Source organism: Phascolarctos cinereus, unplaced genomic scaffold (genome assembly GCF_003287225.1).
Source record: "Phascolarctos cinereus isolate Bilbo 61053 unplaced genomic scaffold, phaCin_HiC Scaffold_5;HRSCAF=322, whole genome shotgun sequence".
Classification (NCBI taxonomy): Eukaryota; Metazoa; Chordata; class Mammalia; order Diprotodontia; family Phascolarctidae; genus Phascolarctos; species Phascolarctos cinereus.
Window position 1 is genome coordinate 437,502,194 of NW_027555958.1, and position 12,120 is coordinate 437,514,313.

General features: G+C 40.0%; 1 protein-coding gene across 1 annotated transcript in view; it reads left to right on the top strand.

Annotated features, from left to right (window-relative positions):
- Positions 1-671: 671 nt before the first annotated feature.
- CLCA2 (chloride channel accessory 2) overlaps positions 672-12,120 on the top strand; it is a 50,160-nt gene continuing 38,711 nt past the window's right edge. Inside the window, 3 exon segments of the mRNA XM_020988749.2 lie at positions 672-988; positions 2,478-2,615; positions 9,360-9,510. Coding sequence (XP_020844408.2) covers positions 767-988; positions 2,478-2,615; positions 9,360-9,510 — 511 coding nt within the window. The 5' untranslated portion in view covers positions 672-766.

Below are 12,120 nucleotides of genomic sequence, written 5' to 3' on the forward strand. Positions count from 1 at the left end.
GATATTCCTGGGCATCAGAGGAAAGATACATACATAGTAATCCACTGCCTGTAAAGAGGGGGTTGAAGAATGAGGCTATTCTTACGCCCTACCCAGGGAGAGGTAACAGAAAGGCCAGCAAGAAAGGCTCTTGCAGCCTGACCCAGCCACCTTGGTGCTGACAAGAGGATATCTCTGTGGGTTACCTGATAGCTGTTGCCTTTGCAATAAGGAAAGAGCTCTTTCCCTAGGGGAGAGGACCATAGCCTCTTCCAAAAACTTCCAAAGAATCAGGTAATTTGAAGCTGAGAAAAAAATGACCCGAGGGGAAGGGAAAAGGATGGTGGGAAGAGAGGGGGGCAGGCCTTGCTAAAGGGAAACCATTCTCAAGTTTTGCCTTCTCACTCGAACAAAGGCAGAAGGTCATGCCCTCCAGGAGATCTGGTCTCCACCCCAGTTGGACCGAGGGTGCCAGCCAAGTTCTTCCGCCACCCTACTCTAAAACTGTCTTTATCTCCATTTTTTTTCTCTTTTGTCGAGAAAATCACAAATGAGTAAGAAGCCTGGCAGGCTAGGTGTAGCTGCCCAACCACGATTGGAGAGGAAGACCAGCTACAGGGCTGGGCAGGTACAGCACTGTCTAGAGAAAAGGGATCTGCAGAGGCAGGTTCCAAAGAGATCCACCCTGGGTGTCTACAAGGGAAGACCTTTGGTTCAAGTCTCCAGATTTCCCAGATTCGGGAAGGTACCATTAACTACCTTACATCATGAACACAGTGAAGAGCATATGAGTGAGCTGGGATCCCCAGGCATTCTTTCCAGCATGCCAAAGAGAAACCGTTTGCTCCTTACCCGCAGCCTGAAGTCTCTGATTCTCTTGGTCGTCCTGAGCCCAGAACTCCTGTTGCTGGGGACCAGCCTGCAGCTACGAGACAATGCCTACGATGGGTTACTTTTTGCGATTCATCCAAGGGTATCAGAAGATCAGAACCTCATTCCAAAGATTATGGTAAGTGGCAGAGGCATCCACTTAACACTGTTAGACTAGTCCTACTGCCTTCTCAAAAGAAAAATTCAACAACTGTGCAGTGTCAGAGAAAGCAGTGTTTCCAAATGTGGCCCTCAAAAGTCATTTATGATAATGCTTACCTGCTCTCAGTTTATGCCAGACTGATCTGGTTCCTTTTGTTGTTCACAAAGCTACTGGTTTTATCATCAGCTGTTAGAGCTTTGGGTTTTCTTTTGCAATTAAGTTCATATGCTGTAATTAAAAGAAATAACTCCTATTAAAGCAAAAATTGGAAAGATAACCATCACATTATGATTGACTACTGCAGTTTCTTCTTCCCTACATTAAGTGGTCCTGAATGACACTCCTTTTGGGGAAACTATCATGTTATGGTTAAAAAATTAGGAAAATAACTATCAAATTGTGGTAATAAATACCCATGTGTGACGTATCCAACTCTATTTCAGTGAGAAAACATGACCATTTAGAGAGTTTATAAAAAATCACACAATCTCAGAGTTGGATGGGTCCTAAAAAGCCAGTACAATAGAGTGGAAGGAGGGATGGATTTGGACTCAGAAGATCTGGGTTCAAATCCTGACGGCTTTTAACTAACTATGGGACTTAGAGAGGCTCACTTAATCTCTCTAAAATGAGAGGGTTGCACTAGATGACTCTAAAGTTCCTTTTAGCCCTAAGTCTAAGTACTCTTCTATGTTACCATCTAATTCAATTTTCCCATGAAAAAGAATCCTCTCTACATTGTACCCATACATAGTCATCTGCCCTGTGCTTGGAAACTCCAAGAATGGGGAACTCACTTCCTCCCAAGGCAGTTCAGTCCACTCTGGGATTGTTCCTTATTGTTGGGAAGCTTTTCCTGATGCCAATCTGAAGTTGCTTCTTTGCCACAGGTGCCCATTGCTCTGAATGCAGATGTATTTCGTTTTAGTAGTGAACTTTGCCAGAAAGGTTGTACGTGAACCTGAGAAGGGACAATCAACTAAATGGCTGAAATCAGAAGGGAGGGGGTGAGGAGAGCATTATTTTTCTTCTTCTGCACCTGCTGTCAGGTGGTGTTCTCCATGTAGGATCAATATCGCATTATCTAGTGCTTCCTGGAGGGGTAGAGATAAGCTGATTTCAGCATAGTCATAGAAGGCATGGGCGCCGACATGTTCAGAGGTAAGACAAAAGGATTTGTTAAAGAACATTTCAGAATCTATTAAAACTCCTCCAAGGCATTGAAAGGGTGGTAAAGGCAAGCCAAGACAACTCTTCTTTTCCCAAAACCACTTTTAGGGAAAGGCATTAAAAATGTGCTTTGTAACCAGTTCCCCAGAATTGTTATGGCTTCTTAAAAAAGTAGAAAGTCAGATTTTTTTATTAGTCACTCAGCTTAGGCCAACAAGTCTTTCTAGTCAACCCATGACACAAAGCCCTGGGGAGCTCGAATGATGGAATATGCTCTGCTTGTCTTTACATGCAGGGAATGATATCCGAAGCTTCCTCTTACTTGTTCAATGCTACAAAACGAAGCGTGTATTTTGGGAATGTAAAAATCTTAATACCAGACACATGGAAAGCTCTCAATTACAGTCAAGCCAAATGGGAGTCCTATGAAAAGGTAAGAAATGAGTTCAGGTTCCCAGTAAATACATTTGATTATATTAAATCAAGGGTTCTTGAATTTATTTTCACTAACCTCTGAGTGAAATTTAGGATTTCCTTCCTTCCGCCTTTCCTCCCTCCCATCTTTCCTTCTTCCCTTCCTTCTCTCCATTTCTTCCTTCCTTCCTTCTTTTGACTTACTAGCCAGCCAGAGGCATCCATGAATTACACAAAAAGGTTAATAACCCTTGCATAAAATGAACAAATTCACAATAGAAAAGAACATGAAGTAAAAAGTATTCTATTCTTTAAAATAAATCTGAAACAATTATAAAGTGTCTAGCACAGTGCCTGGACCATAGTAGGTGCTATATAAATGGTTATTCTTTCTATTTCCCTTCTCCTCGATTAAATAATTGGACTTAATGAAATATAATTAGGGATTACTGTTCTTCTTAAGAACCTAGGAACATAGCTTGTTACAGTGAAAAGTGAATTATTTCTGGAGGCAAAGGACTTGAATTCAAATCCCACCGATCTCACTACTTGTGTGACCTTGGATAAGTCTCTCAATCTCTTTGGGCCTCAATTTCCTCATCTGTAAAGTAATAGGGCTTGTACTAAATGGTCTCTGTGATCCTTTTCGCTCTAGATCTATACTCTTAAATGTAGAAGTCAAAATTTTAAATGATATCTAAAAAAATAAGGTCATTGAATTGAATAAATAAATGTCCTTTTTGGATAGACTGATGTCCATAAATGGTTTGGGGGAATTGTGGACATGAATTAAGGAAGATTGTGAAAGATAATATTTAAAAAACAAAACAAACAGCCCAATTCTGTTGTACAAGCAAGCTCCCAAGAGCAGCGGAGGTGGCGGGGGGAATCCTTCCTGGAATTTTTGGTTGGGAGCCCAGAATTTAACATTCCCCACTGATTGTCAATTATAAAGAGAAACATGCTTATCCTCACATCTCCCACCTAGTGTGGAGCAATACATATACGTGTATAAACAGAGACGGTACCCACATATATACAAATATGACTGCATTGTAGCTCTTGAGACTCTAATTAGAAAGCTTTCACATTTTTACAAATCCAGAACAGTATTTTAGATGGATGTGGAGATAAGAGGGAAGAAAAATTGGGAATAAAGGGTTTTATTTTTCCCTTTCCTTTAAAAAAAATCCTAAAAGCTAATTAAAAAAAAACTTTACACACAGAGACATATATATTTATATATTTTAAATAAGAAATAGCCTTTGGAAAACATGAGCCACTGCTCATTGTTACTGACTACCTCAACAAACAAGTGTCTGATAGCCAGAGAGAGAGGCAAAGGACTTGTCTATCTTGAACACTTAGGAGGGGCCTCGAAGATCCAGTCTCCTCATTTAGGAGACCAAGGCTGAGAAGGTGAAGTTTCTTGTGCGAGGTCGTACAAACAGAAAACGGCAAAGCCAGGATTTGGAAGCCAGGTTCTCTTACTGGCAAGTCTTGCGTTCTTTCTGCTGTATCATTTGATCTATTCTGTGATTTGCTTATAAAGATAGGACTCATCCTCATCCTTCTGTTGAACAGACAGCATCATGTAATACCAAGATCCTTAACTATTTTTGTATCACATACTCCTTGGCAATCTGGCAAAGCCTATGTACCCATTTTTAGAATAGCATTTTTTAAATTCATAGGATTACAAAGAAAACCAATTATATTGAAATACAGTAATCAAAATATGCTGGGGTAGGGGTTAAGCCAAGCTGATATATTAGAAAGAGCATGAAACCAGGAGAAGGGTCAGGGAAGACCTGGGTTTGAATTGTCCCTGTGATGTTCCTTCTGTGTAACTGAAACTGTAGTGACCAGTAGATGCTATCAGTGGAAATTCAACCCACTAAAGCAGGTGAAGCTTCCTAACCTTTGGTCTGGACATGATAGAGACTTGGCTATACTTTCCACATTTCACAGGCATAAATCCTAGAATGGATGTTTTTAGAGGCAACTCTAGAAAAGGGGATAAGAACATACATGTTAAAGAATGGGTGATGATATTGGTTTTCTATTGCTTTACTTTTCATTTATTTCCTGCTTAAATATTTCACTATTTCAACATAATTTCCTTGACTTGTCTATTTAGTGTGAGTGAAGATACCCTACAGGCTGCTGAAAGATAGGCACATTAAAACACTGTTAGTAAAGCTCTGACTTGGTCCAACTGTTCCTGGAAAATAATTTGAAATTATGCTACTTCTAACCAAGATGATTAACTGAAGAAGGCAGATTGGCTCTTACACATATAGTCTAACAAAAATCTGAAATTAGCCTCAGACCAAACAATGTTCACGAAATCCAATGAAAAACCAAAGAAAGCAACTTGCATCTATCCCAGAACTGCATAAGGTCAGACAGTAGGAATGGGGGCCTCCAGGAAAGTCAGCACCAGTAAACATGCCATGCCTCTCAGCACAGCTGACAGTGAACTAGAGACACATGTAGCTAGCTTACAGGGTTCTGGGTAGAGAGTAAACAGGACCAGACGCCCCCTTAAGAAAGAGCTAAGGTGGTCAGAAAGCTCCAAGGCAGGGATCTTGGGAGCCTTGGGAAAAGAAAAGGATCCCAAGTAGCATGGCAGCACTCATACCAAAACACTGAGGTGTGACCTCAGACCTCACTGACCTCAGAATACCAGCAAGCTGTCCAGAGATGATGCAGAAAGCTTCAAGGATTAAGATTCCAGAGCACTCAACCCTGGAAAGTAGAGGTCAATGCAGGAACCCTCAGGAAGCAGGCTAAGACAAAGCTCCAAGGGAAGGAGCCTCAGTTCAGGGGCTAATGCTAGAGAGATAAGTAAATCCAAGAAAACACCACCAGTATAAAAATTGTTATAGATCTAGAGATCCCTAAAATGAAGGTGCAAGTAATTTTGTAACAATTGCAAGTAGTGATTTACATTTTTTTTAAAAAGAGGATTTTCTTCAAGGACTACATAAATACCTAGAAGAAATGAAGCAAGATACAAAAAATTAAATAAAAGCTCAGGAGGAAAAAATTTGAAAGAAAATAAATAGCTTAGATATAGTGGCAAATTTTACACAAGTAAATAATTCTTTCAAAACTATAATAGACCAAACAAATCAATGACTTCATGAGATGATAAGAGATATTAAATTAAAAGATGGAAAAAATTAGAAGAAAATATGAGGTATCAAAAACAACTGATTCAGAAATCAAGACAAGGAGATATAATTGAAGAATCATTGGACTCCTTGCAAATTATTATTTTAAAAAAATCCTGGAAACTCAATTTCAAGAAATCATAAGTGAAAACTGTCCAGATTTTTTGACCAGGAGCGAAAATTGAAAATAAATTAATCCACTGGTAATCTCTCAGGGACGGGGAGATAGGAGGGAAGAAAGAAAAGGCAAAGTCCCAGTAATGTCATAGCCAAAATCCAGAGGTCCTACATCAAAGAAGCAGCTCACACACCAAGGCTCTAAAGTCAGGATCACATAAGACCTCTACTATTACACAAGAGAGGATTCTGGAGTACAATATTCCAAAAGGCAAATAATGTAGGCTTGCAACACAAAATAAATTATCCTGTAAAGCTGCATATAATCATACAAAGGGAAAAAGTGGATTTTTAATGGAATACAGAACTTGCAAACACTTCTGCTGGAAAAACCAAAGCTGAGTACAAACTTTGAATTGAAAACACAATTGTCAAGAGAAACCTCGAAAGATAACTTGATGTGAACAACTGGAAGGGGTTTTATGATGATGTGGTGCTAACATTCTAATAGTTATCCAATCAAAAAAATGTATTAAGTGCCTCCTATTTGTCAGGCACTGTACTAAGCACTGGGGATGCAAAGAAAGGAAAAAGAAAGTCCTTCCCTGAAAGAGCTCACAGTCTAATGAGGGAGACAACAACAACAAAAAATAATTATAGACAAACAAGCTGAAGACAGGATGAATAGGAAATAATAGAGGGAAAGCACTAGAATTAAGAATTATATGGAAAGACTTCCTGTGGAAGATGGAATTTTGGCTGGAACTCAAAGGAAACCAGAAGATCCAGGAAGCAAAATTAAGGAAAGAGAACATTCCAGCCATGGGAGACAGACAAAGAAAATTCCTGGAGTTGAAGGATGGGGTGTCTTATTTGTGGAACAGCAAGGAGACCAATCACTGGATTAAATAAGATATAGGAAGACTAGAAAGTTAAGGGGGTAAGTGGTGGCTAAGTTATGAAGGGATCTGAATGCCAACAGAGGATTTTTTATTTGATTACAGAGAGATCCACTGGAGCTTATTGGGTAGGAGTGGGTGACATGTTGGACCTGTGCTTTAGGAAAATCACTTTGGTGGCTGAATGGAGGATGGATTGGAATGGGGAGACACTTGAGACAAGTAGACCCACAAGCAGCTATCTCAGTAATCCAATTGTGAGATGATGAGGGTCTGCACCAGGCTGGTGGCAGTGTCAGAGGAGAGAAGGGGGCATATTCAAGGTATCACAAAGATGAAGTCAAAAGGCCTCAGCAACAGACTGCATATGGCTGGGGGCAGGGGGAAAGAGATGATGATAAGTTGAGGATGACATATAAATTGAGAACTTGATAGACTAGGAGAATGTTGGTACCCTCAACAGTAATATAGAAGTTGGGGGTGGGTGAGAGGGTTTAGGGGGATAGATGATGGTCTTGGTCTTGGACATTTTGCGTTTAAGATGTCTACTCGACATCCAGTTCAAGCAATTGGAGATTCAAGGTGGGAGGTCAATGAGGAGGGTAGGGCAGGATAGGTAGATTTGAGAATCATCAGCACAGAGTTATAATTAAATCCCTGGGAGCTGATGAGATCTCCAAGTGAAGAAGTATAGAGAGAGAAGAGAAAAGGGCTCAGGACAGAGCCTAAGGGACATTTATGATTAGAGGGCATGGCTCAGTTGAGGATCCAGCAAAAGAGAAGATGACATGCAAGCAACTATGTAGAAACAAACTGTATGTGGGACAAATTAGAGGAAATCAGCAGAGCGAAGGCACTAGCATTAAGGGGGATCAGGAAAGGCTTCTTGCAGAAGGTGGGAGTTTAGCTGAGACTTACAGGAAGCCAGGAAGTGGAAATGAAGAGGGAGACCATTACAGACATGGAAGACAAGGGAAAATTCGGTGATTTGGGAAATGAAGTATCTTGTGGGAGGAATAGCAAGGAGACCAGTGTCACTGGATCATAGAGAAGTTGGGAGTTGGGGGGAGATGGCATAAGGGGTAAGAAGACTGGCAAGGTGAGAAGGAACCAGATTAATAGAGGGATAATAAAGAAATGTCCTTCAGAACCTTACTGTATTAAAAGACAGAGGACCTGGGGGGTACATTGGTTCTATTTTAAGAGAGGAAAGGAATAAGCTAGTATAGAAGGTATAGAAAGAAGAAAGAAGAGGGGTGGGCAACTTACTATTTCTCATAATTAGAATGCATGAGAAAAGTATTAAAAACATGCAGGAAGACATGGGAGGAGTGGGCATGAAACAAACCTCACTCTTGTCCGGAATGAACAAAGGAGGGTTGAACACACAACATATACACACAAATAGTTTGGTGTAGAAAAACATCAAACTAGGTTAAGAAGGAGGACAATTCAAATGAGGGAATAAAATAAAATAAACTTCCTGATCCCAAAGGGAGGACTAAAAGAGAAAAACAAAAACAAGCAAAGAACTAAAATATGAGAGAGTGCCCATCAATTGAAGAATGAATGAACAAATTGTGGTTATATGAAATATTGTTGTGCCACAAGAAAGGATGAAAGAAACAATTCCTGAGAATCCTGCATGGTTTAAATTGATGAAAAGCATAGCGAGGAGAACTAGGAGAAGATTTGTACAAAGATGACAACCTTGTAGAGAAAAACAACTTTGAAAGACTTCAGAACTCTGATCCATGCAGTGACCAGCCATGTCTCCAGAGATCCAGTGATGGAACTTACCACCCATCTCCTAATAGAGAGGTGATGGATTCAAGGTGCAGAATGAGACACACATTTTTATACACGGCTTGTGAAGAGGCATGGATAGATATGATCTGGAATCTGGTCCACCCTTCCCCAAGGAAAACTGGTAGAGACAAGGTAGAGAAAGGTTATGGTTGAGTCTTGCTCCTTCTCTTTTCTATTTCTGAGGGGGGTGTCATGATAGAATTGTATTTCTTGACTCCTCCTTAAAGACTGCTGGTCTAAGAGTATGATTTTTAGTACTACCTTGGTAACTAACCTTTGAATGGAGGGAGGTGGGGCTGGAGATAGCCCTTGGCTTGATACCTGCCAACTTGGCCCCTTCCCATCAAATCCTGGTTACTTAAAAGACCATCACAGAGAGTAAATAGAGAGTAAACCTCTTTATGTAACCAGAACAGAAATTGAGGAAGTTCTCCAAATTAGAATTAAGCTGCAAATTAGGATAAATTGAAGAGGAGGTATTGGTAAAGGGAGGCACTTCCTCACCAGGAAGTGCCTTGTGCTACAAAGATAATGGGTCCAGTTCCTACCCCTAGAGGAAATGAAATTGATGGGGGGTGGCAGTTTTTATTTACTTTTAAGCAGGAAAATGAGAAAGATCCCATGGCCATAATGTGATTTCATATTCCTTTCACTAAACATTTTAAAGTACAGTTAAAAGTATTATGGGAAGGTATTCTGGTGAGATTTTAATATCTGTTTATATTTGATTTCATCCATGTGGCACTGCTGTTATTTTAGGCAAATATCATCATAGCTGATTGGTATAGGAAACTCCGAGATGATCCATATACCCTACAGTATAGAGGATGCGGAGAAGAAGGTCAATATATACATTTGACCCCTAACTTCCTGCTAAACGATAACCTGACTGCCATCTATGGACCTCGAGGTAAGTTTGGTCCATCAATCAACCAACAGATGGTCTTTAAGCCCCTCCTATGTTCAGTCTATAAATACTTATTGAGTTCCTAATATGTGCTAGACACTGCTAAGTGCTCAGGTACAAAAAGAGACAAAGGATAGTCCTGCCCTCAAGGAGCTCGTAATCTAATGAAAAGGTTTAAAACACTGGGTGCTATGTATTCTCACAGGGAAACGTAGAGAATTAGAGTCCTACAGGTGACTTCCAATCTAGATGAAGAGATAAACTCACATATGAAAAGCTGGTCAACAATATGCAGACAATATCTTGGCAGCTCTGTCTGGGGTACTCCATCAGAAGGTGAAGATTTATTAGATAATATGAATCTTCTATGGTGCAGTAGATAGAGTGCCAGACCTTGAGTCAGGAAAACTCATTTTCCTAGGTTCAAATCTGGTCTCAGACACTTACTAGCTGTATGACCCTGGGCAAGTCACTTAAGCCTGTTTGCCCCAGTGTCCTCATCTGTAAAATGAGCTGAAGAAGGAAACAGCAAACCACTCCAATGTCTTTGCCAAGAAAACACCAAATGGGGTCATGAAGAATCAGACACAACTGAACAGCAACATAAATCTCTTAGGTTAAGTGACTTGCCCAGGGTAACAGCTAGTAAGTGTTAGAGGTGAGATACAAACCCAGATCATCCTGACTGGGATTGTGTCCTTCAATTCAAGGTAGTAAATTATAAGAGTTTCAGTCAGTCAGTGCCATCAGGTTCAAAGCGGGGGGGGGGGGATGCTCCTTTGGGCTACGGTGATCATGAAAATATTAGATAGAATGTTGATAAGTGAAGAGACAGGGCTGCGAGCAAAGAGGATAAAGACTGGGAGCCGTGAGAGACCTGAGACATCATCTAGTCCAACCGGCTCATTTTATAGCAATCAGTCACTAATCATTCATTAAGCACTTACCACCGGGCCAGAAGCTGTGCTGAGGACCGCCATAAAAGGAAAGTCAAATTCCTTTCTCTCAAGCCAGGAAAGGGAAGGGGAGAGAAAACAGGAACAACATTGTCTACAGAACCTGGGCTTTTACCACATCATAAGTGCCTTTGACAGATACTTTCCCTCGGCTTCAGCTCAGAACATGCATGTGGCTTCCATCGATGGGAGAGAAGGCTGAAGGCCTCTACCTTTTCAAACATTTTGCTTTTTTTCCCCACAGCCAGGACAAAAGATAAGGCAACTGAGGCCACAGAAGTTAAATGACTTCTGTGATAGAACCTGGATTTCAGGCCATATTCCTTCCTTCCTTCCTTCCTTCCTTCCTTCCTTCCTTCCTTCCTTCCTTCCTTCCTTCCTTCCTTCCTTCGTTCAATAAACATTTATTAAGCACATTCTATGGGACAGTTACTGTGCTTAGCATCCTATTACTCCAAACCCAGGACTCTTTTCACTATAACATGGTTGTCTTTCCTTGATTATATCACTAAAAAAATTTTCATAGGGAAAAAAATGTAAAATTTTACATTGGGTTCAAAAATTCCAAAAGAATTTTTTTTTTTAAGTTTCACAAGTATAAGATGGAGGCAGCTAGGCTAGAAAGCAATTTGTACAAAAAAATATCTGGGCATTTTAACATATTGCAAACTAAATGTGAGGCAATGATGTGGTATGGAACCCAAGAAAATTGTGTCCTTCAGCTGCATTAGGAGATTCAGAGTATTCAGGGCCTGTGTCCCACTCAGACTGCAGGGAGAAAGAACTTCTAATTTTTTGTGTGTGTCCTGGATCCTTCTGGGAGTCTGGTGAAGCCTGTGGAACACTTCTCAGAATTATGCTTTTAAATAACTATACTACAATACATAGGATTACCAAAAAAATTATGTTAAAATACAGTTATTGAATTTTTTTAAAAATCACATGTGCACCTTGAAGGTTCATGGATCTCAGATTAAGAACTCCTGATTCAGAGTATTATCTGTGTCTAGAATATCATGTTCAATTCTGGAACAGGGCTGGGAGAGCATGAAGAATTTTGTAGAGACAATAAGTAGACCGATTTAGCTAGTGCTGAGGGCCTCAACTAGAGAAGTAATAGTATCTAAAGCTAGAAAAAAATCAGTTGGAATTAAATTGTGGATAGCCTTGAATGCTGGCATAAGGAGTCTGAACTTTGTTTAATAGTAACAATACTAATGATAATAATAATGTCATTCATGTAGCTCTTTAAGATTTTCAGAGTGCATTATAAGTATTATCTCATTTTTTTAGCAAAACTGTGATATTACTGATGTCTTTAGCAAGTTTATCTGGCAGCGATGCATAAAATAGATTAGCAGAGAAGCAGGAAGACTAGTTAGGGAGGTTAAGGCAGTAATCCAACCATAGCTGAATAAAGTCTCAAATTAATGTGGTGGCTTTAGAACTAGAAGACACAGAGGTGATTATGAAGGAGAAATAGAAAGAACTTGATTATTAATTATCTTTCAATCAATCAGTCAACAACTATTTATTAAGCGTTATGAGTCAGGCACTGTACTACACCCTGGAATTACAAAGATAGGCAAAAACACAGCCCCTGACCTCAGAGGAGCTCACTTTGTAATGGGGAAGAAAGCATGCAAATAACTAGGTA